Source organism: Scleropages formosus, chromosome 13 (assembly GCF_900964775.1).
Source record: "Scleropages formosus chromosome 13, fSclFor1.1, whole genome shotgun sequence".
In the NCBI taxonomy this organism is placed as follows: domain Eukaryota; kingdom Metazoa; phylum Chordata; class Actinopteri; order Osteoglossiformes; family Osteoglossidae; genus Scleropages; species Scleropages formosus.
In genome coordinates, this window is record NC_041818.1 from 21,791,720 (window position 1) to 21,811,470 (window position 19,751).

Consider the following 19,751-nt stretch of genomic DNA (forward strand, 5'->3'; position numbering starts at 1 on the left):
CATACTTAGGTTTCCGGTTGCACAGGCCAGGGCCAGGTGTGCAATGGAGGTCAAAGGTCAAAAATCAAAGCTGGCCCTGAGATGGGCTGTTCAAAGCCAAAGTGAGACAGGTGGCATGTTCTCTGAAACCAGGTGTCCCCCATCGCTTCCACCCAGTGACATTCTCATCCACCTTGAGGAAGCATATATCCCCAAAGAAAGACACCTCTGACCCCCATCTAAGAGGCGTGTGTGACGTAACAACGAGTTCAATTTCTCAAATCATGCATGATCCCTCTTCTGAAGGCCAAACAAAAAAGACAGGTGACTACCACAGATACTTCTGCAGGGCTGGAATCTCTTTGATTCTCAGGGCCGAAAAGTCAAGTTCCCCTGCTGATTACAGAGGGTCTGGGGCCGGAAAGGCGATACCTTAGACCATGGGAAACACAAAGGGTACCTGTCATGCCTATGGAGATGAAAGCCTCACAGTAGTCTTGAGGGTTTGTGAAGGACATGAAGGCAAGGAAGACGACTCCACATACCACATGCCTACACTCGCACACACCTGTACAAAAACCCACACACATAAGATCATCTATAATCCAAACCACACGTAGGTACTCCAACACTCACAAAACCACACACTTACACACGCAAACCTACGATACATGCCTACTATACACACAGACAGTTCTTTTATGGTGCTGTAATTATGGAATGTAAGACATGTAATTGACTGTAGTCTGAGGTTATGTATATTCATCATTTACTGTAAATCAAAAGCCAACCTACGTCTTCCTCTGCATTGTGTCAGGAAACACTCTGTTCCTCGTACCCTCCACTCGTCGCTGGCTGTGGTAGGAATCTACCTGCCCTCCCAAGATCCCCCCGATCAGCACCGTCAAAGCCATCCGTGCATTCCTGAGAGGTCAGGTACACCATCCCCAAGGCAACTCTGCTACAAAGATAGGCCCGCATATATCATTAACTGGATTAGCCATTACCGCCACCGCCACCCCCACCCCCACCCCCACTCCCTCCTCACACCCATGCCCTGGGGATACACATATTTCAGACAGACCCTGAAGGTGTGTGTGTGGGAGTGTGTGGGAGTGTGTGAGGGGTTATATCAGTAACTTCCATACCCTAAAGAAATTGCAGTTGAACCTCCAGTGGAAACCAAAGATTGGGAACCACACAATGTTGTTCACCCTTTGTCCTGGACAGTTTATTTCAAACATTGTTGGAATCACAACCAGGATTTGCAGTGTGACACGGGATGCGTTGCTGAAAACTACCGCTCTGCACCAAGCTCGGATACGTGTTTGCGCTGCTAGCAGAGCCTTGATTTTGTTCCACCGGCATTCATATATAATATCCAAAGCCCCAGGACACAGGGGCAACTTTCTATGTCAAACAAACCCACTACAGCGTAAACGAGTGGGAGGTTTATGGCCCTGCGGTGACACAACTGTGAGCTCTGACCTTTGCTGGCAGGATCGGTACAGTTGGTTCTTCTCCTCCAAATGGGCGGGCCAAAGGTCTACTATGGGAATCGATGCGATTTGGGAACCCCGGTCCTCCCACCCAAAAAAGGAAAGCCCTGTATTGTCTTTGAGGCTTTAAAACAGTAATAAGATCCTTCCAGTGCTTCACAACAGAGATACATTACAAAGCCCTCCTTCAGCCCTGTGACATAGAGGGCTTCAAACCAAGGAACACCCCTTCCTTAAGGCCCAAACTGTATGTCAGGTCAACCATTGTCTATATAAACGCAGATGTCCAAACAGACACTTGCTGCCCCTCTATAAACTGCCTTTATGAGTCCATTTAACAATGAGGTCGATGCACTGCAGCTGTGGCCTCAAGTGTAGACCCAAACATCCAGGAACATTGAGAAGTGTTGACCTTTTCCATGGCCATGTTTAAAAGTGCTGGTCTGCGTTCTGTGTCGACCGAGACAGTGAATACATGTGATGGATGGTCCATCATTATAAGAACCTTCCCACATGTGTCGAAAGCACAGCGTGTTTTTCTTTCTGAGACGGCCGTAAAAAGGCACAAATAAAGTCTCCCAAATACAAAAAAGAAAGTCTGCGCACTTTTTTTTGCTTTTGCAGTTTATAATCTCAGTCCACCCATTCAGCTGTGGGACAAGGCAGAGGACAGCACGCCACTATGGTCCCTGAGACAGCGCTTATCGGAGTGATACCGAACAGCATGGAAATCACAGGACCAACCGGTCAAATCCGGATCGTGAAGATCGACAAAGTTGTGGTGCCTTTAATTAGTAACTCCAGACCTGTCTAATCCCTCTTTCCATGGTGCGCAGGAGCAATTAAAATTCCATGTTTCTCACAGTTTTTCCTTTAGGCTGCTTCTCTGTGCCTGGAGTGCTCATTGACATACAGTGGCATTCCACTGTAGGTAAACAGAAGCAAAGAAAGTTAACAGCAAACACACACACTGTCTGCAACTCACACACACACACACACACACACATTGACTGAAACTGCTTGTCCCAATAGGCTCCGGTTCCCCGTGACCCTGTACGGGACAAGCGGTTCTGAAAGTGTGTGTGTGGTTGTTTAGGGGGTGCGGTGGCGCAGTGGGTTGGACCGCAGTCCTGCTCTTCGGTGGGTCTGGGGTTCAAGTCCCGCTTGGGGTGCCTTGCGGCGGACTGGCGTCCCGTCCTGGGTGTGTCCCCTTCCCCCTCCGGCCTTACGCCCTGTGTTGCCGGGTAGGCTCCGGTTCCCCGTGACCCTGTATGGGACAAGCGGTTCTGAAAATGTGTGTGTGTGTGTGTGTGTGCTTGTCCCAAGTGGGGTCACGGTGAACCGGAGCCTAACCCAGCAACTCAGGGCATAAGGCTAGAGGAGGAGGGGACACACCCGGGACAGGACGCCAGTCCATCACAAGGCACCCCAAGCGGGACTCAAACCCCAGACCCAACAGAGAGCAGGACCCGGCCAAACCCGCTGCACCACCATGCCACAGATAAATAATATTAATTCTGGTTAAATAAAAATTAACTTGGTTAATATTTCAACTAATGACAAATGAAGGTACAGAATGAGCTCAGTAGACACACCAGTATGAGCTTGCAGCAAAGACAAAGCAAATGTTCACTTCCCCATAAGTGAGTCATGCCATTAACCGCTGAGGTCGGTGTTGTAGTTATCCAATTAGTAATAAGCCCAACCCATGATTTGGCACTGCTGGGACACATCTGCCAGTGATGAGAGCACCCAAATGTCTCTGAAATGTTCAAGCAGAGGAATACCATCAAAGATCATGGAAATCGGTGTCAAATGTGCAGCCCAAGTAGAATAAGAGCAGGAACTGTCATTTACACCCTATACAATCACTTATTTATTTATTCCCCATTTATACACCCATTTATTCATTTAGGTGACACTTTTCTTCAAAGCAACAATTATTGACCCATTTATACAGCTGGATAAAAAAGCATGAGATAAAGAAATAGATCAGTTCTCTGGCACAGAATTAGTTTCTTTCTTAAAGAATGCTGCACAGATTTGTTACGACAAACCCGGTCAGAATCACCATTTAAAGGTTTACTAAAATCATGCAAATAACCCTTTGTTTTGTTACATCACTATGCGTTGGTTCTGCTGCTTAAATCCTGCGGGGTGTTTTAGGAAATCAATCAGAAATGTCTCAGGTCATGGCTATTTATCATTAGTCACAAATGCAACGACTGAGTGAACAAATTAGGGCAGCAGACTAAACAAGCAACTGCACTGTTTGCTCTACATAATGACGTGGGACAGAACTCTGGCTGATGTCACATCGGTGGTGCAGGAGGAGGTGGTCGAGCTTACAACAGAGGAGGACGCAGACATGCTTGCGGGACATGAGGTCTGAGGTTCGAGAGAGTGCCCTCCGCATCGGACCTTGTGCCAAACCCTCGGAGTTCTGTTTCTGCTCTGAATCAGAGACCCCGGGTCAAGAAATGGGGGCTCCGCTGGCTACTTACTACTTTAATGTACATCTCCACATGAAAATCAGAGACACAAACTCATTTCCTGACTTTCTTGCCTGCAAAAATAAACGACTGAATCTGCCGGCATCATACGGACACCAGGCTCAGCTGCGGTCATGTTTTGGTACTGCTCCTCTCACACGAGGCCCCATTCCAAAAAGGCTTACATGGCAAAACAAGAAATCCCAAATGAAAAACCCACAGGAGAAAAAAACGGGACCTTTTCAAGGTACGAAACGAGAGGTTTTGCGATGCCGAGGGCAGCTGCCGTGCGAAACCCCGACACTTCTGAACGGATTCCACTAATACGAGCGCCAGTCAAACACGGCAGATGAGGAATTTGCCATAAAAGAGCCTTATCTTCTCTAACTGTACATCTGTCATCAGCTCTGTGGTTACCTCTGGAATGAATTTCCCATTTAACACAACTCCATCTCACTCAGTCACACCGTTGTCAGCTCTGAGATGCTTGCTCGTTCGTTCGACTTACCAACGTTGCACTTTTGACATCGTTATAAGGTGAACGCATAGACGCACGCTTCGCTTGCGCCCAAGAGGCACGACGCGAACACGACACAAATATACATGTGAAGTGCGCTCACGCAATCAATAGACGGGGAACACAGCTCCCAGCCCGTTATCTTCTCTGAGATCACGATAAAGTTCTGACATCTTTGAACGGGCGTCCGAGAGCTTTCAACCGACTGACGGAGCAGCGAACGAACAGTCGTACACACGCATGTGGACACTCACACGCACGCACGCGAAAACAGACGTGTGCAAACGCACGGAGACGTGCACACACGGACACGCATGTACGGACGAGCTGCTGCTGGAATGTACCAGCAAGGGGTCCTAGTAAGACCCAGTGCCCACATTCCTAAAGGAAGCTCCGAACGCTTTTGTTTTCTCACTCGCTGTTGAGTTTGGTGGAATGTGGGCTTGGCTCTGGCAGGCTCCTGCACAGCTCCTCGGGTCACACTGTCAGTCCCACAGACAAACCCTCAGGGACCTGGGAGCCTTGGAGCAGAACAACTCACATGGACAAAACAAGGCCTTCTCACTGTTGGATGTATGGCGATTGACCCGGACTGGGCAAATCAAACATTAGGGGGAAATATTGCAGGAATCCCCGATCAAGTCACATTAACCGTGTCTGGCTGCTTCCTACCCGTAAAGGGGGCTCTGTCGTAGAACTCTCCGAAAAAATTTGAGACGTATACAGTATTTAAGTGCATAATTAGATTTATAGAGTGCGGTTAGACTTTGGTTTGCGTGTTGTTACTGGGGTGTATGTTGTTGCTAGGGCGTGTGTGAGGTGGGTGTGGGTGTCTTATCTGAGCCGTGTGCCTGAGCTGGTGCGTGTGTGCAGGCTCTCCATGTTTCCAGACGAAATGTGTGTGAAGCGGGTTTGATTTCTTCCTTGAGTGTATGTGTGGGCATGTAGCATACTGGTGTGTGTGCTGGTGTCGCAGAGGTTAGCGTCTGAGTGTCGGTGCTTGGTGTGTAATCTAACTTGGGTTTTTGTTGGGACTGGCCTTGATCGGTCACTTCACTCAGAGAGATACTGGTTTCTAAAAAGAAAAAGACATACAAATAGAGATTTACAGAGTTAGGGGTGTGGTGGGTTTGGCCTGTGCCTGCTGTGGGGTGGGTCTGGAGTTCAAACCCCAGCTGGAGTGCCTTGCAGCAGACTGGTGTCCCATCCAGGGTGCGTCACCCTGTGTGCTCGCCCGGTGTTGCGAGGTAGGCTCTGGCCTGCCGTGACCCTGCTTGCGACAAGCAGTTGTAGGCAATGCCATTATATTTGTAGGGTAGCAGGATGGTGCAGCAGGTAGAGCTGCTGCCTCCCAGCACTTGGCCTGTTCTGGAACAGGTTGGAATCTGGCTCAATATGTGTGAAGTTTGCATGGTCTCCCTGTGTCTGTGTGGGTTTCTTACATGTGCTCTTGTTTCCTCCCACAATCCAAAGATATGCAGCGATTATTAACTAGTATTTAGCTGACACCTTTGTCCAAGGTGCCGTACAAGGTTGGATACACTAGAGTGAACTCCCTACAATGATTCAGCCATGTCTATAATGAAGCAATGTAACACACGTGCTCACACATACACTCACTATAGGAAGTTTAGAGTCACCAATCCACCAGAAACACTTCTTTGAAATGTGGGGATAAATCCACATGAACACGCGGAAAACATGCAAATTCAAAGACATCCAAGACATTGAAATACTTTGATTTTTTTTCTACATTAACTGTCTTTTACTGAACCATTCCACACAAACTGACAGGCTCAGAAGGTACTGTAGTATCTCACAAACACAGGTGCCAAACAGAATGGATCTTATCCGTCTACTAGATATGTGGTCTTTTTTAAGAGGGGCTGCTTTGGGCACAGCCATATCAGATTCAGGCCCTGAGTCACTGGAAGCCCATGTGAACTGGCCCTAAATATATTTACCCAAGCGTCTGCATGGCTAGCGCAGCTGCTGTAAAACAGGAGCCCTGGGAGCTGACTAATGTTCCAAAAGGGCTCTTTCCCAAAATTGAGCTGAGACAGCAAACTGGGAGATAAGAATGGAGGGATACAGACACAGAAGCACAGGGATAGGGAGGTGCAGCGCTAGGTGCTCCGGCAAGCAGAAGCACAGTGATACACTGAAACAAGAAGACTACACACACACACACACACACACACACACACACACACACACACACACACACACACACACACACACACACACACACTTTCAGAACCACTTGTCCCTTACAGGGTCACAGGGAACCAGAGCCTACCCAGCAACACAGGGCATAAGGCCAGAGGGGGAAGGGGACACACCCAGGACGGGACACCAGTCCGCCACAAGGCACCCCAAGCGGGACTTGAACCCCAGACCCACCAGAGAGCAGGACTGCGGTCCAACCCACTGCGCCACCGCACCCCTCCACAAGAAGACTATATCTAATTTAAGCATGTCAGCATAAAGCTAAATGTTTAAAAGTTCTGGTAAATACAACGGTAATAACCAGTGTCATTTTTCATTCCTCGATTCTTTCACTGCTTCAGTCTAGCAGGAAGAGCCTTGAAGGAACAAGAGAGGTTTAAAGGGACAAAAGCCACCTTCAGCTGTAGAGGCACTGAAATGTCATGAGTGCTTCTAGTCTAGGAGGCATGTACTTTCCAACTGCACAACTATGGAAGAGAGAGGAGTGGGACAGGACAAGCACGGGCCCTGCAGTAGATGTTGCCTTCCCCACCCTGGACCCGCCCCTATCGAGCCTGTGCTCGAACCAGTGCTGCTGTGTCGATTCCAGTCAATCCGATCATCACGGATCGAGCAGGCTATGCAGACAAATCGCTGACCAGCACTGGACCAAGACAAGAAGGTCCAACGACTGTACAATAAAAAGCCAAAGCTGAACAAAGCAAGAGAGAAAAGTAAGGGAAACCAGAGGTGTGGGCAAAGGCCCAAGTCCACCATATTCCAATGAATCTTTAGGATTGACCAGTAGGATTTGTGCTTGACCACCATTGCAGCTAGAGAGTTTGAAATACTTCACATGCTGGCACTTGTGGGCAGACTGTACCCTAACACATCGTCAACACCGATCCAGGATATGAGCTACAATTTGGCATTTATGCCTCACTGCGAAATCAAACACATCTTTCTAAGAACAGCAACTGTTAGCATACATTTTAGAATGATGCCAAAAACATTCATATTTTGGCCTGGTTGAGAAGTGGAGAAAGTAGATCACTGAAGGACCCGGGCAGAATAGGCCTTCTCCTGAATGACGCCAAACTATCTTTTGTTGAATTCAGCAGAGCCAGAGCCAGCTGGACTGAAGGTGAAAAAGAGAGGAGCAAGACTCTTTGTTGGAAAGACTTCAATCATGCACAAGATGGTGGACATGGCTTTAGTTTAGTTATGATACTGTAGGTCATGGTTTGCCTGACCCTTCCGACTGGGAGAATTCCGGAACTGTACTATGGAGAAATGTAAAGAACAGGTAAGAAGAAGCCAAGCTCCAGCGTTTGAGGGGCTCACAAGGGCACTCTATATCTGTATGTGAAGACATCATTGTCTTGCCATCCGTGGTTTTCCCTAATCCCTGAAACATGTGCAGAACTTGGCTAGCTGGTGTGAAGGATAGACTAGAAAGCTGGAATCATCTCGCACGTCCCCGTCAATGAAGATGGAGCGCAGAGCGGGAACCTCAGTGCCTGCCTCCCAATGTCCATTCTGAGTGTCCTAAATGAACGACACTCCCACACAGAGAAGCGGAGTGAAGAAGAAGCTGTTGTGAAGGGCAGGGAAGGGGGGGCACTGAAATATCAGACTCTCCACAAGGAGATAGGAATTGATGGGATGACAGGCATTTCCACATCACCTGTGAATTCACGGGAATTGAATAGTATTTGTGCATAGAGAACACAAAGGTGACAGTTGAGGTATGATTGGCAGGTTTTAGCAGGCAGCTGCTCCTGTTTGCACAGCTTGCCGAGCTCAGACACACGAACACAGCGGTAAACAGTAAAAGAGGACTGGGGTGCATGCGCGGCCGCTACGAATCATCAGTTCTTTTTCATGCGGAGAGCCTCCGATTCCCAGACCTTTTAAGTTGTCTGAATGCCCCTCGCTTCTGAAAGACTCAATTCAGGTGTGCTCAGGTAGAACTGCAGGAGCCCCGCAAAAGAAGAGACACATTTGCGCCTTCATAACAGCAAGCTGGATTAACACGCACGGTTTAGACCATTATGTACTACTTAAAAAAATTTATTACAACTTGTCTTTTATTCCCCTTAATTTGATATAATGATGTCCCTTTAAAATTCTAAAAAAAAAAAAAACATTCAATGACCAGGGTACGATGCAACCCTTTCAGGAACACTTAAAAATTTCTTTGATAAACTTTTTTTTCGCTAAAACGGAAAGCCTTAAATACTGAAAGAAATTTCCAGAATAATAGAACTAATCAAACTAATAAAGTTAAAAAAACTCTAATGTAACTCTCACCTTGATTCCAAGGAATGACATCACCACTGCAGAAGACTCAGTGTAAATACACACTGTACTGGAGGAGTGCTTTAGAAACCGGATGCTTTACAAAAGTTCAGATCCGAGGACAATCGTTTATATTTTTTCCTTTCAAGTATCCCTGTTTGGAATTTGCTCTAAAAAATAGCCATTTGATTTGATATAAGGCAGCACAGTCAGTGCTGGTAATAATTTCTCTGCAGCGAACGTGTCGGTGCCGCTTCAGAAAGCCTCTGTGGTGAGCTTCTCTCTCCACGGGAAATCTCCATTTACTGTGTGGTTGACCAAGGTCAATTGGGATTGACATCCAGAGGACCCGTGGGAGCTACAAAAACAGTGCAGTCATACCACAGCAGCCCGAGCGAAGAAGGCCAGAAGGAGGGAGCCTCCCAGCCCAACTTACTGCTTCTTCACTCTCCAGGTTCGAACACAGCAGCACAACAGACCCTGAAAAACCAAGAAGACTCAGTTCCTTTCAACAAGTCTGAGGTTCCTCGACTATTTGACGATGCACTCACTTTTGTACTACACCTTTCCTCGCAAACTGACATTTTTCCTTTGTTTTCTCTTGCATTTTCTCTCCGTTCTGCTTTACTAGGCCATGAATCCAGTCCTTCTGCATAGGAGACAAGATAAATGTCTTGCAACGTGTTGCCAATCAAAGCCCCTACTTTCTTGACTGTTCATGTTGGCACCTCGCTTCCAGATTCTTAGGCTTTTTAATGAAGACAAGAAATTTAAGGAAAGCTGCCCTCTTCAAGTCCCAGTGCCACAAATGTAAGTGATGTCATTAAATAAGTGACCATTAGACTGACCTCTATATGGCACTTCTACAGCCTAGTAAAATGTTTTACATCAAAATTACCCCAGCGGTTCAGTATACATTTTCTCTTCATGACAAAAACTAAATCATTCTATACCTAAACTTCCCCCAGAAGAAAAACAGGTTATTTCTGTGCACTGGTGTTGCAATAATTTACACAATCCTGTGTTTATATACAGTACACAGCCTATTTAATGTACTCAGTGCCATACAGTTTACTGTGTTCTTACAAACACCTAGTCGAATGTCTAAACATACTGAATATAGTGCAATTCTCCAAAGTTGTTTCTTTTAACTTTATCTTTCTGGGGAGGCAGGGCGATAAGAGTCAGTTAAATTACTAAAATATAACATGAACACACACACACACATAAATTTAACAGAAAATGTATACAGTGGATTGTCTGGATCAGTTCCGTTTACAGCAGTGATTGTAAATTGTGGCCAGAAAAATACACTTTTGTCTTGTAATCCTGCACCGAAAGCTCAAATCCCCGCCAACAACCATACTATGCTCATAAAACGCGGCGAGTCGTGTAAAAGTATGGAAGACAGTGAAACTATACATACTACCAACATCTTCATCTGGAAAAGTCTTGGAAATGGACCACATCAACGTGGAAAACTGAGCCAAAAACAACAAATTAAACTAGTTACATGTAGAAGATCCACGATTTACAATTAGACGACGAGTGCGTGTGGAGACGGACTTCAGCTATTTCCAGAAACCAGCATTAGGATTAGTAAGGCATTTGTTCTCATCTCCACATCAGCATTATGGACTGATTTATGAGTTATGAGTGTTGATTTGTAGTGATGCCTTTTTCTTACCCGCTCACCAGAGGGTAACCTGATTGTGAGTCACTTTCTATATAGGAGTAATCGTACACTGCGGCTGCTGATGCTTTTCTCTGAAGTGACTGAACAGAGCACGTGAGGACGGCTAGACCCAAGTGCAGGATCGTTTGTCAGGTACCGAGGGGTCAGGCGAGTTCTCGTCGTCTGGGACGGGTGAAGAGTCGGACAATCGAGGGTCAGAGTGAGAGAGAGGATCCGTGGACGTGGCGAATGGTCAGAAGCCGGGTAACGAAGAACTGGGAGTTGGAACGAAGGAGATCAGGACATGACTGCAAAGGGGGATGGTTGCCTCAGTGAGATTCCGTGAGAGTGAAGGGGCTCAGAAGGGTCTTGTAAAGCTAAGTGCTCTGATTGTCATCAGGTGCTTGATCAGCCTAAGTACCTTGCTCAAGGCTACTACAGCTGGAGGTGGGAACTGAACCTGCTACCTTTGGGTCCAAAGGCAGCAGATCTAAGCACAACACTATAAGCTATCCCACTCTTCAACACCTGTCCCGATTCCGCTTTCTCTGTAAATGTTCACTAAACACACCCCTCCCAGTAAATCATAGTCATAGTCTTCCTACAAGGCAGACTTTTCTGAGAAGGGGTCACTGCCACCTGCTGCAGAAAGTCAGATGCAACTCGGTCACACTCTGAACTCCCCTAACCGAACCGTGGATTAAAAAAATAACATTACTGGGTCTATTGGTACAGATCAGTGGTGAGCCGTCACAATTGGATGCGAGGCGCCAGCATCCTTCAACCGCCACACTGCCCCATTATGACCTGGGCAGATTTCACAAGCTGTGTTGGTGCTTTATAAGACCAAAGAGCACACCATCGTTGAGATTTATAATTCATTCCATGCTAAAAAAAACACCATTCTCACATTCTTAATGTGTAGTACCTGCAAGGTGGGCTGAAATGTGAATTTTATGTAACTGAAATCTGAAAATCTAAAAATCTGCCTGAAAGCCCTCTAATCATCATCATAATCATCACCATCATCATCATCATCATCATCATCACCATAATTTATTGATCCCTGTGGGGAAATTCACTCGGGCTGTCACTGTGAAGGTACCAAATTCATGTCTGTAGGGTTACAAAGAAGGGTGTGGAACTAAGGAAACACCAAAGCTCTGCCGGATGGATGTTAAATGTTCTCACCTGTCAACATGTGCCATAATTTTAGGCAACTAAGGCTAATAAGAGCGCCTGCTGAGGAAAGCTACCCAAAATCCCACAATTCCCGGTGTGGCGAGCACACAAGAATCTGGGTGCCGACACATACGTGTCCTAGCAGCATCCCTCCCAAATCTTCAACGTATTTACGAAAGACCTGCACGACTTTCTTCATCGGAGACTCAGGCTAGGTCAAAACCACAGTGGCACCTTGTAGACTCTGATCTGCTTGGGAGCAAAGGAGAACCAAAGGTGTAACTTAACCTCTGGGGACCCAGTTCAGACAAACACACAGGAAGACTACCACACTAACATCTGTCACCTTCTGTATTGCTGGGACACATAAAGCACCCGGAACAAAACTTCTGATGTTCTCCGCACAACATGCTGAACATGTCGTCTTGCATGGAGTATAACCTGAGAGGAGCTAGAGAGTGAGCTAGGCTTTGGTCACATCTTCAGCAATCTGGAGAAAATGTAGAATATGTGTCACGAAGCGCAGTGAAAAGTTATTTCCTCTAAAAAAACTACTGTAAGAGATGAAATGAAAACACTAGCAGCTGTGCGCTGTGTCTCTTTATTCTTCTCGCTTGTACTATTTCAACAAGGTCCCAGAACAAAAATAAGCCAAAACGATTTATTTTTATTGATATAAAAACTGGCAATGCAAAATAAAACTTGAAAGGGTGGGCTTCTAGAGAGAAAAGCATATTTATTTTTTTAAACACTTCCTTTAAAAATTTCATACAAAAATGTTCCCTTGCTTAGCTTCTTACCTCATATGTCTCTTTTTTTTTATGCTATTATGTTATTCTTTCACTCTCTCCGCTGACATAGTCCAAACTGGCCTCCCATTGCCACCTGAGGGCATACATACAGTATCTCAGTGGGGAATGGGGAATCAAACAGTGATCAGTTGTTTCACGCATCAGAAGAATGTTCTAGAAAGTGACACCTCTGCAGCAGCGACGAATCCCCTGACAAGTTCTACCAAGCAGCTCTGGAATTCCCATAGCTGGGGGTGGTGCTGTGACGAATGCTGGGGGTTATTGAGCCGAAATTTCGGGAAACAACTAAAGAGCAGACGCCTAGAAGTACTGCAGGCTGCCCAGTGTGAGGAACCACACAGTCCTTGAAGTTCTGAAGAATCACGGTGCGTCGGATTTTCATCGTGCCCCTTGGCTGCTTGTTGTCTCTCGGTAACGACGCACAAATGTTGATGCACTCAAAAGCTGCACAGAGTTACCACCACATGTTTATTCCCACCAACAAACATCCCCATGCTTACAACATGGGTCTTTTTTTGGCCGTTAACTCGGCTCTTAGAAGTTTCTGCCAGATACTTCACGGAGGACTAACATTTGCTAGAAATACATGAGCCGTGAGGTCCAGGGTGAAGTTTTCTTTGGGCGACCTACACAGAAACTCGACCTACCCCTGACCCCAGTCTGTAAACACAGAGCTCTTTATTGCATCAGTGATAGGAGTTCAGTCCTGTTCCTTTGCCACAGATGTCAATTATATATTGTTATTAATATTAAATATTGTTTACTTAGCAAATGTTTTAATCTAAAGTTATACAATTTCGTACAATTTTCCATATCAGGGGTTTGTCCCTCCCTTCTGAGGGGTTTGTGATTGAACTGCCGGGATCTATTTGCTACCACTAGTAAAAGTTCATCGGTAATAAATCTGTCAAAGACTCCCCACAAACCCCAGCAAGGAAAAACTTTACTTTTAGCACTAAAACAAAGCATTCACTTTAAATCGTTCAGTAAAAAGCTTTACACAGTTTAAAGCATAAATCTTTTTCACAAATGATTCCGAGCTGAAGTCACACTAAGTATATATGTTCCTCCAGACCATACAGAGATGGACGGTAGAAATCAGGGCAGCTGAGTCTGATGGGAGACACACAGAGCAAAGTGTCCCTCACCTTCTGCAGAACTACGTCCTCCTCTATGATATTCATAGCTCTGCATGCCATTCATTGCCATTTCCAACAGAGCTAACCTTGTATGACCCCACGACTTCACGCCCCTTAACAGGATGACAAATCTGAAACATCTATAAATTAAATGCATATTAAGAATCATTATTATTATTATTGTAGTCAAATAAAATTAAAAACTTTAGACAGTAAAACAACTGAGCTTCCTTCAAAGTAATATGCGCTTGAAGAAAGACAAATAGTTTAATCTAAAGTTTATGTGTACATAGACTAGGTACGTGTATGACAGCAGGAAGACCCTCTTGTACACTTAACAGTATATTTGTGAGTGAGTGTGTGTTAAGTGTTATGCAAGTCAGCCTTATCTTGGCTTCTTCTTGATAAGGAGATAAAACAAATCCCGCTCTTAGTGCAGGCAGCGTCATGTGGATGGGCTACCTGTTGAGGCAGTGGCTAGGGTACAGCTCTAGCACTGGTATGTCATGTGGATGGGCTACCAGTTCTATGGCTGTTACGATTGCCTCCAGTGTAGGCGTGGTCATATGGAGGAGCCCTGGAGTCGTTACGATCACTTCCATGCAGGCAATGTCATGTGCGAGGTGTCACGCCCATGTCCTTGTGCCAATCGAACACACCTGCCCTGAATTAGAGCAGCCAGGTATAACAGAAGCAGTGCTCGCCTGGTTGCGGAACCTCTTTGAGTCTACTCACTCCTCCTGCAATAGCAAAAGAACCCCACTTACCTTCTCGCCCTTCCAGTTCCTCTTCATCCTTCGCCCTTCGTTCCCTGTTTGCTGCCTTCCAGTTTCAGATCTACTGCTCTGCCTCATCGACTTGGATTCCTGTCTCGTCCCAAGAACAACCTCTGCGCCTCAAACGACCCACGCATGTCCCTGACTACGATCCTCGCTTACTCCTTGTTTTGGTTTCTAAAATAATCAAACCCGCTATTGGGTCAACACCAACTCCTCGGTCCACCCGCCCTCATCGCTGACACATGGACTATACTGCATTGGTGTTGATCAATATGATCAGCTGCAGAGCAGGTAGGGTCATATGGATAGGCTGTACTGCGCTGTACTGTAGATGTTCATTATGGCAGGTTGCCATGGGCTACTGGATCTGTGGTGGCTGGGATCACATGTAGCTTGGGACACAACGGCAGTGGCTCATCAAACCAGAACTACACTGCTATGCCGTTTAAATGCTCTTCAACCAATCTGTCAAGACCTCTGATGGACACAGGGAGGAACACTTCAGGAACTGAAAACTGAGATTAGGAAACCTCTCGTTCAAACGTTCCCACAACTAGAAAAGTATGTGAATCTACCAAATATGGATTTGAGGGGGGAGCTCAACCTGAGAGTGTTTCTTGTCTGAAAACACCTTCGTTGCAGCCTTCACAAGCACACCCTCTGATGGCAGCATGAGACACCTTTAAGCATGGACAATGCTGCAGGCATCCTCTCCTGTCCCTGCCTGGCAAACAGAAATTCACAGCTCATTTCCACATCTGTAGAGGTGTGGAAGGAAGGGTAATCCATATGACCCTTAGAGGGCCTAGGAATTACTTTTTTTTGGAGACTTAAAAAGAACGCCATCAATTTAGAGTTTTACATTTACATATCCCCAGAGGGCAGGCTAAGTCCAATTAGTTATCCAAACCGATTCTTCCTGTAACCCTTTTGATAGTATCAAATCCTTTTTCTAAAACCTCACGTTCCCATTTAAAGACGGCTGGTACCCCAGGGACACGATGTGTACCTCACTGACCCAAGTAGGATGAACAGGAAACCGGCTCCACCTTGAGACCATCCACAGTTTTAAAACTGAGCAGGGATGATGATGATGATGATGACAATGGGACGGTCAACAAGCAATGTCATACAATTGAATAAGGGTCCCTTTCGATTACTGAAAGTCTCAAAGAGCTTTTAGTTTCTGGAGAAAAGCTGAGAAAAATATGAATATGTTACATCACTTCATGTATTTCAGTTCTCAAAATACTTAAAATTGTGCTTTAATCTATTGTTCATCATGTTTAAATCTCACTAAGTACTCACAAAGTTTAATATTTAAAAATAACATTCAAACATTCTCAAGACCTAGCAGAAAAGGTTTTTGGATATATTTTTAGTACTTCTAGGAAATTCTTGAACCCCTACCCTCAGACATGTGATGTAATTTAAAAGGATAGAATGCCCTGACTGCAATGGACTGCTGTCCCATCCAGGGTTTCCCCCGCAGCCTTGTGCCCAGTACTTCCGGGACAGTTTCCAGAGCGCTGCAATACTAACCAAGACAAACAGTTTACAAAAGTGAGTGAGAGAAAACACGAGAGAGAATATCCTGTATGAGGTGTATTAGGATTCAATGTTGTAAAATATAGAGATACACTTGACTAAATGCATTATCTAGAGTGGACAAAAATGGCTCCATCTCAGAAAGATGTATTTCTTTGGCATGATTTTACCCCCAACCCCCACTCACAGTATCCCGTTTGGACTCTTACCAACCCCCAAAAAACCAGCCTCCAGTCAGCTTCCAGCCCCCTGTCATCAACCCCCAGCCAAAAGTAACTCCCTGCCCTCATTCATCAGTTTCCAACCCCCAGTCAACAACTCCTACACAACAGCAACAGAATATACTGCTTGCTCAAACCCCCAGCCAGCTCTGGATGTCCCCGTAATGGATCCCCATATCGTGAGATCTGACATCTCATTCCTTAGGAACACTGAGTAGACTTCCAGCCCTACTGAAGGATCAGTGATCAGAGAAGAGAGGTCCCTGGGAACAAAGCTGTCATCCAAGTAAGCCTCGGGGCAGCCATTGTGTTAACCTGTTCATGCAGCACTAACAACCATGACCAAGTTAACCACAGGGCAGGCCCCTTTCTCAATGGGCACTAGTGTGTTTCTCTGGTGGAAGCAGAAGTTGAAGAAGGTATGTTACCCTGCAGTGCATTGGGTTACCCTTTACAGCCAGTGGAGGAGAATTCACCAGGGCTCTCCAGCTGCAGGAAGTAGATAATGCCATTGAGGTCTCAAGTGTTAAGTCAAGGGCACTTTTGCTTTCAATGAGCTGAAAAGACTTGTACCAACACTTTTTGGTTTCAGAACCAAATAACAGAAAAAGTGGAATGCCTGGGCAAGTTCTCATTCTTCTACAGCTGCTGTGTTGAAACTACTCAGTATGTAAGAATAATGGAAGGAAAACATATCGTTCACCTGTAGCCAGCTAGTCCATCCTATATGAAGACTGACCTGTCTTCAAACCCATTCCCAAAGCCGCAGCGCAGGAGCTGCGAGGCACCAGGACTACCTGTTGTACCCCTGTGCCACCAACTTTTTGTTACCAAAAAGACACTGGATTTCATCCGAAATTGCAAAGCAGCTCACAGCGGGCTTCTACTTTGTTTTTCACAATTACTCTAAATTTTATCTGATTCACCAGTGCACTTTATTGGAGGTGTTTCCCATAAATGGAATACACTCAACAGTCTCTGGGCCAGAGGAGGACCCAGATGTAGCCACACGCAGCTCCAGAAGACTCATGTTTTTCATCCACTCTTTAAATAGATGAGGTTCACTTAGAGTTGTGGCAGAAAACTTGTGTGCAGAGAAACTTACCTATTTCTATTCATGCTAATAGTTTTGCCATTTGAATTTAAGGATTTTGCTTAAGGTCAAGTGACAGAGCTTCATGTATACATTAAAATCACTGTTTGCGTTTAGATTTTCACCATGTAAGTACAGTATGTGAACATATAAGGTCTCCAGCAACAGCAGATCCTCAGTGGTTATGAATGCATTGTTTTTATATAGAAAATCTTACAGGCGTGGAAAGTGTACAAAAGCATGTGTACACAATGCTCCAACACATAAGCTGTGAATCTGTGATTTGTTTAGTTCTGCTTTGAATAATCGCTATCAGATGACACAGGCCTGCCGTAACCTGCAGTCGCTCAGAATCAAATTACATTCCAGGCTTGTCTGCTCCTAAGTATTTGTGAGCATGGCGGGAGAAAAGGAAACCTTCCTTTGTAGGGGACCACCAGGGACGCAAGACGTCCACCTTTTGCAGCGCCATCGTCCTCCTATAGTGTGAGCTGTGCCACACACACACACACACACACACACACACACACACACACACACACACACACACATACGCACAGTGTTTTCTTGAAGCTGCTGTCAATGTCACATTTTCACTGAAACATAATGAATCCCTAATTACATGTTCCGATCATTTCTCCAATCGATTTAATTAATTTCAACACATTGACTTACATCCAGTAGCAAATACAGTATAAAAGTATATTGTTCCATTTTGCCTGCGTAATTACAGCATAATGTCAAAAATTTTGAAATTTTGGCCTCATTAGCCACATTTCTGTGGGTCCAGAGGTATAAAAAAGTTTTAACTGTTACAATTATAGAATTACATGCAGAATCTTATTTGTTGAAAGGTAGACATACGTGGTACAATTTCTAAGGAACGTCAACACAGGCACACCAAGTACACACCCTTTGCTGTTGTAACAGTATATGTTGGATGCCGGGAGCACACCCACAAAGGCCTTTGAGAGACCTTTAGAATAGAAGAAAGAGTGGAATCCAGTATAATGAAGGGGGCGTGGATAATAATAGGCAAAACAACTGTGGAATTACGCTGTTAATTCAGCATCGTCACCTCTAAGACCCACTGAAAAGAGCAGTCTGATGAAGGCTCTTAGAGGATATCACTTGATATGAAGAACAGAGGATTTTAACTAAATGATAACTGAGACAAGTAAATCTCCAGACTGGCAAGGAAACAAAATTAAAAGTTTTTTAAATTTTCAAATGAACAAGTGCTGCTTTTTATTATAAAACTCCCTTCCTGTTCATTAAGGAGCTGCAAGGAAATTTCTGCTCAGAAGATAAAAGAGCAGAGAAAATTATCTTCTGGTGTTCGGGGGGGAAAGAGTTTCCCACTACCAAAACAAGGGAAAATATTCACAGCAGGGCTTGTTGACTGATGCTAAGCACATATCTAATAAAAAATGTTCAGATCTGGAATGGTACTCCTCCAAAAATGGTTGTGACTCTAGGGTGCAAGGCTGAGGACTGAATGAAGGTGGTCATTAGTGGGCCTGTCATTAGACACGGAGCTCCTTCATTATTATTCCAAACAAGATTTGTAGCCACTTCTTCTAAAGACTAACTTTCAGAAACAAAATATGCAGAGGAATTTTATTTATGAGCTCAGCTATAATAAAATAGTTTTTTTTTTTTTCCGCCAAAATTTATATCCTGTTTTTACAATCAATAATAAATTCTGAAGGAAGGGTAGTCCTTCAGCAGTCCTCCCTCTCCTGTTGTGACACGCACACGCACGCCACAGACGCGCACCGCAGCATCAGTAACGGACCGGCGCGGGCGCGCGCGCGCGCTCCCCAAGGAGCCGCGCGTTCGCATGTGCGCCAGCTCGTCCACAGGAAGCCACTTGTTTCCAGTCTCTATAAATACAGGCCGGTGTCTGGGGTGATATTAAATATGACACCGTTCCGGAGTGGATGCTCTGTTAAATAGGAAACTGCGCGGATGAACTAAAGCAGCCTGGAGGAGGCTGAAGCATCTATAAATAATAGATAGATAGATAGATATAGATAGATAGATAGATAGACTTTTTAAAACTCAACAGCAGAACCTCTGCAAGTGCGCGCAGGCCCACGCACGTGTGCTCATAAATAATGACCAAAGCATGTCATGTGCACGAGCACACACGCACACACACACACACACACACACACACACACACACACACACACACACACAGCTGGTGCAAGTGAATAATGGGGGAGAACTGAGGGAGACGCTTCATGCCACTTACCCCGTGCGCAAACTCGGCTGCCAGAACTACAGTAAGCACAAATACC

At 45.4% G+C, this 19,751-nt stretch overlaps 1 protein-coding gene across 2 annotated transcripts in view; it reads right to left on the minus strand.

Moving 5' to 3' along the window:
• Nucleotides 1-19,751, minus strand: part of LOC108923101 (collagen alpha-6(IV) chain-like) — a 63,670-nt gene that overhangs the window by 43,542 nt on the left and 377 nt on the right. For both annotated transcript variants that reach the window (XM_018733621.2, XM_018733620.2), the window contains exon 2: nucleotides 19,706-19,751. In XM_018733621.2, the coding sequence (XP_018589137.2) occupies nucleotides 19,706-19,751 (46 nt within the window). The remainder of the gene's footprint in view (nucleotides 1-19,705) is intronic.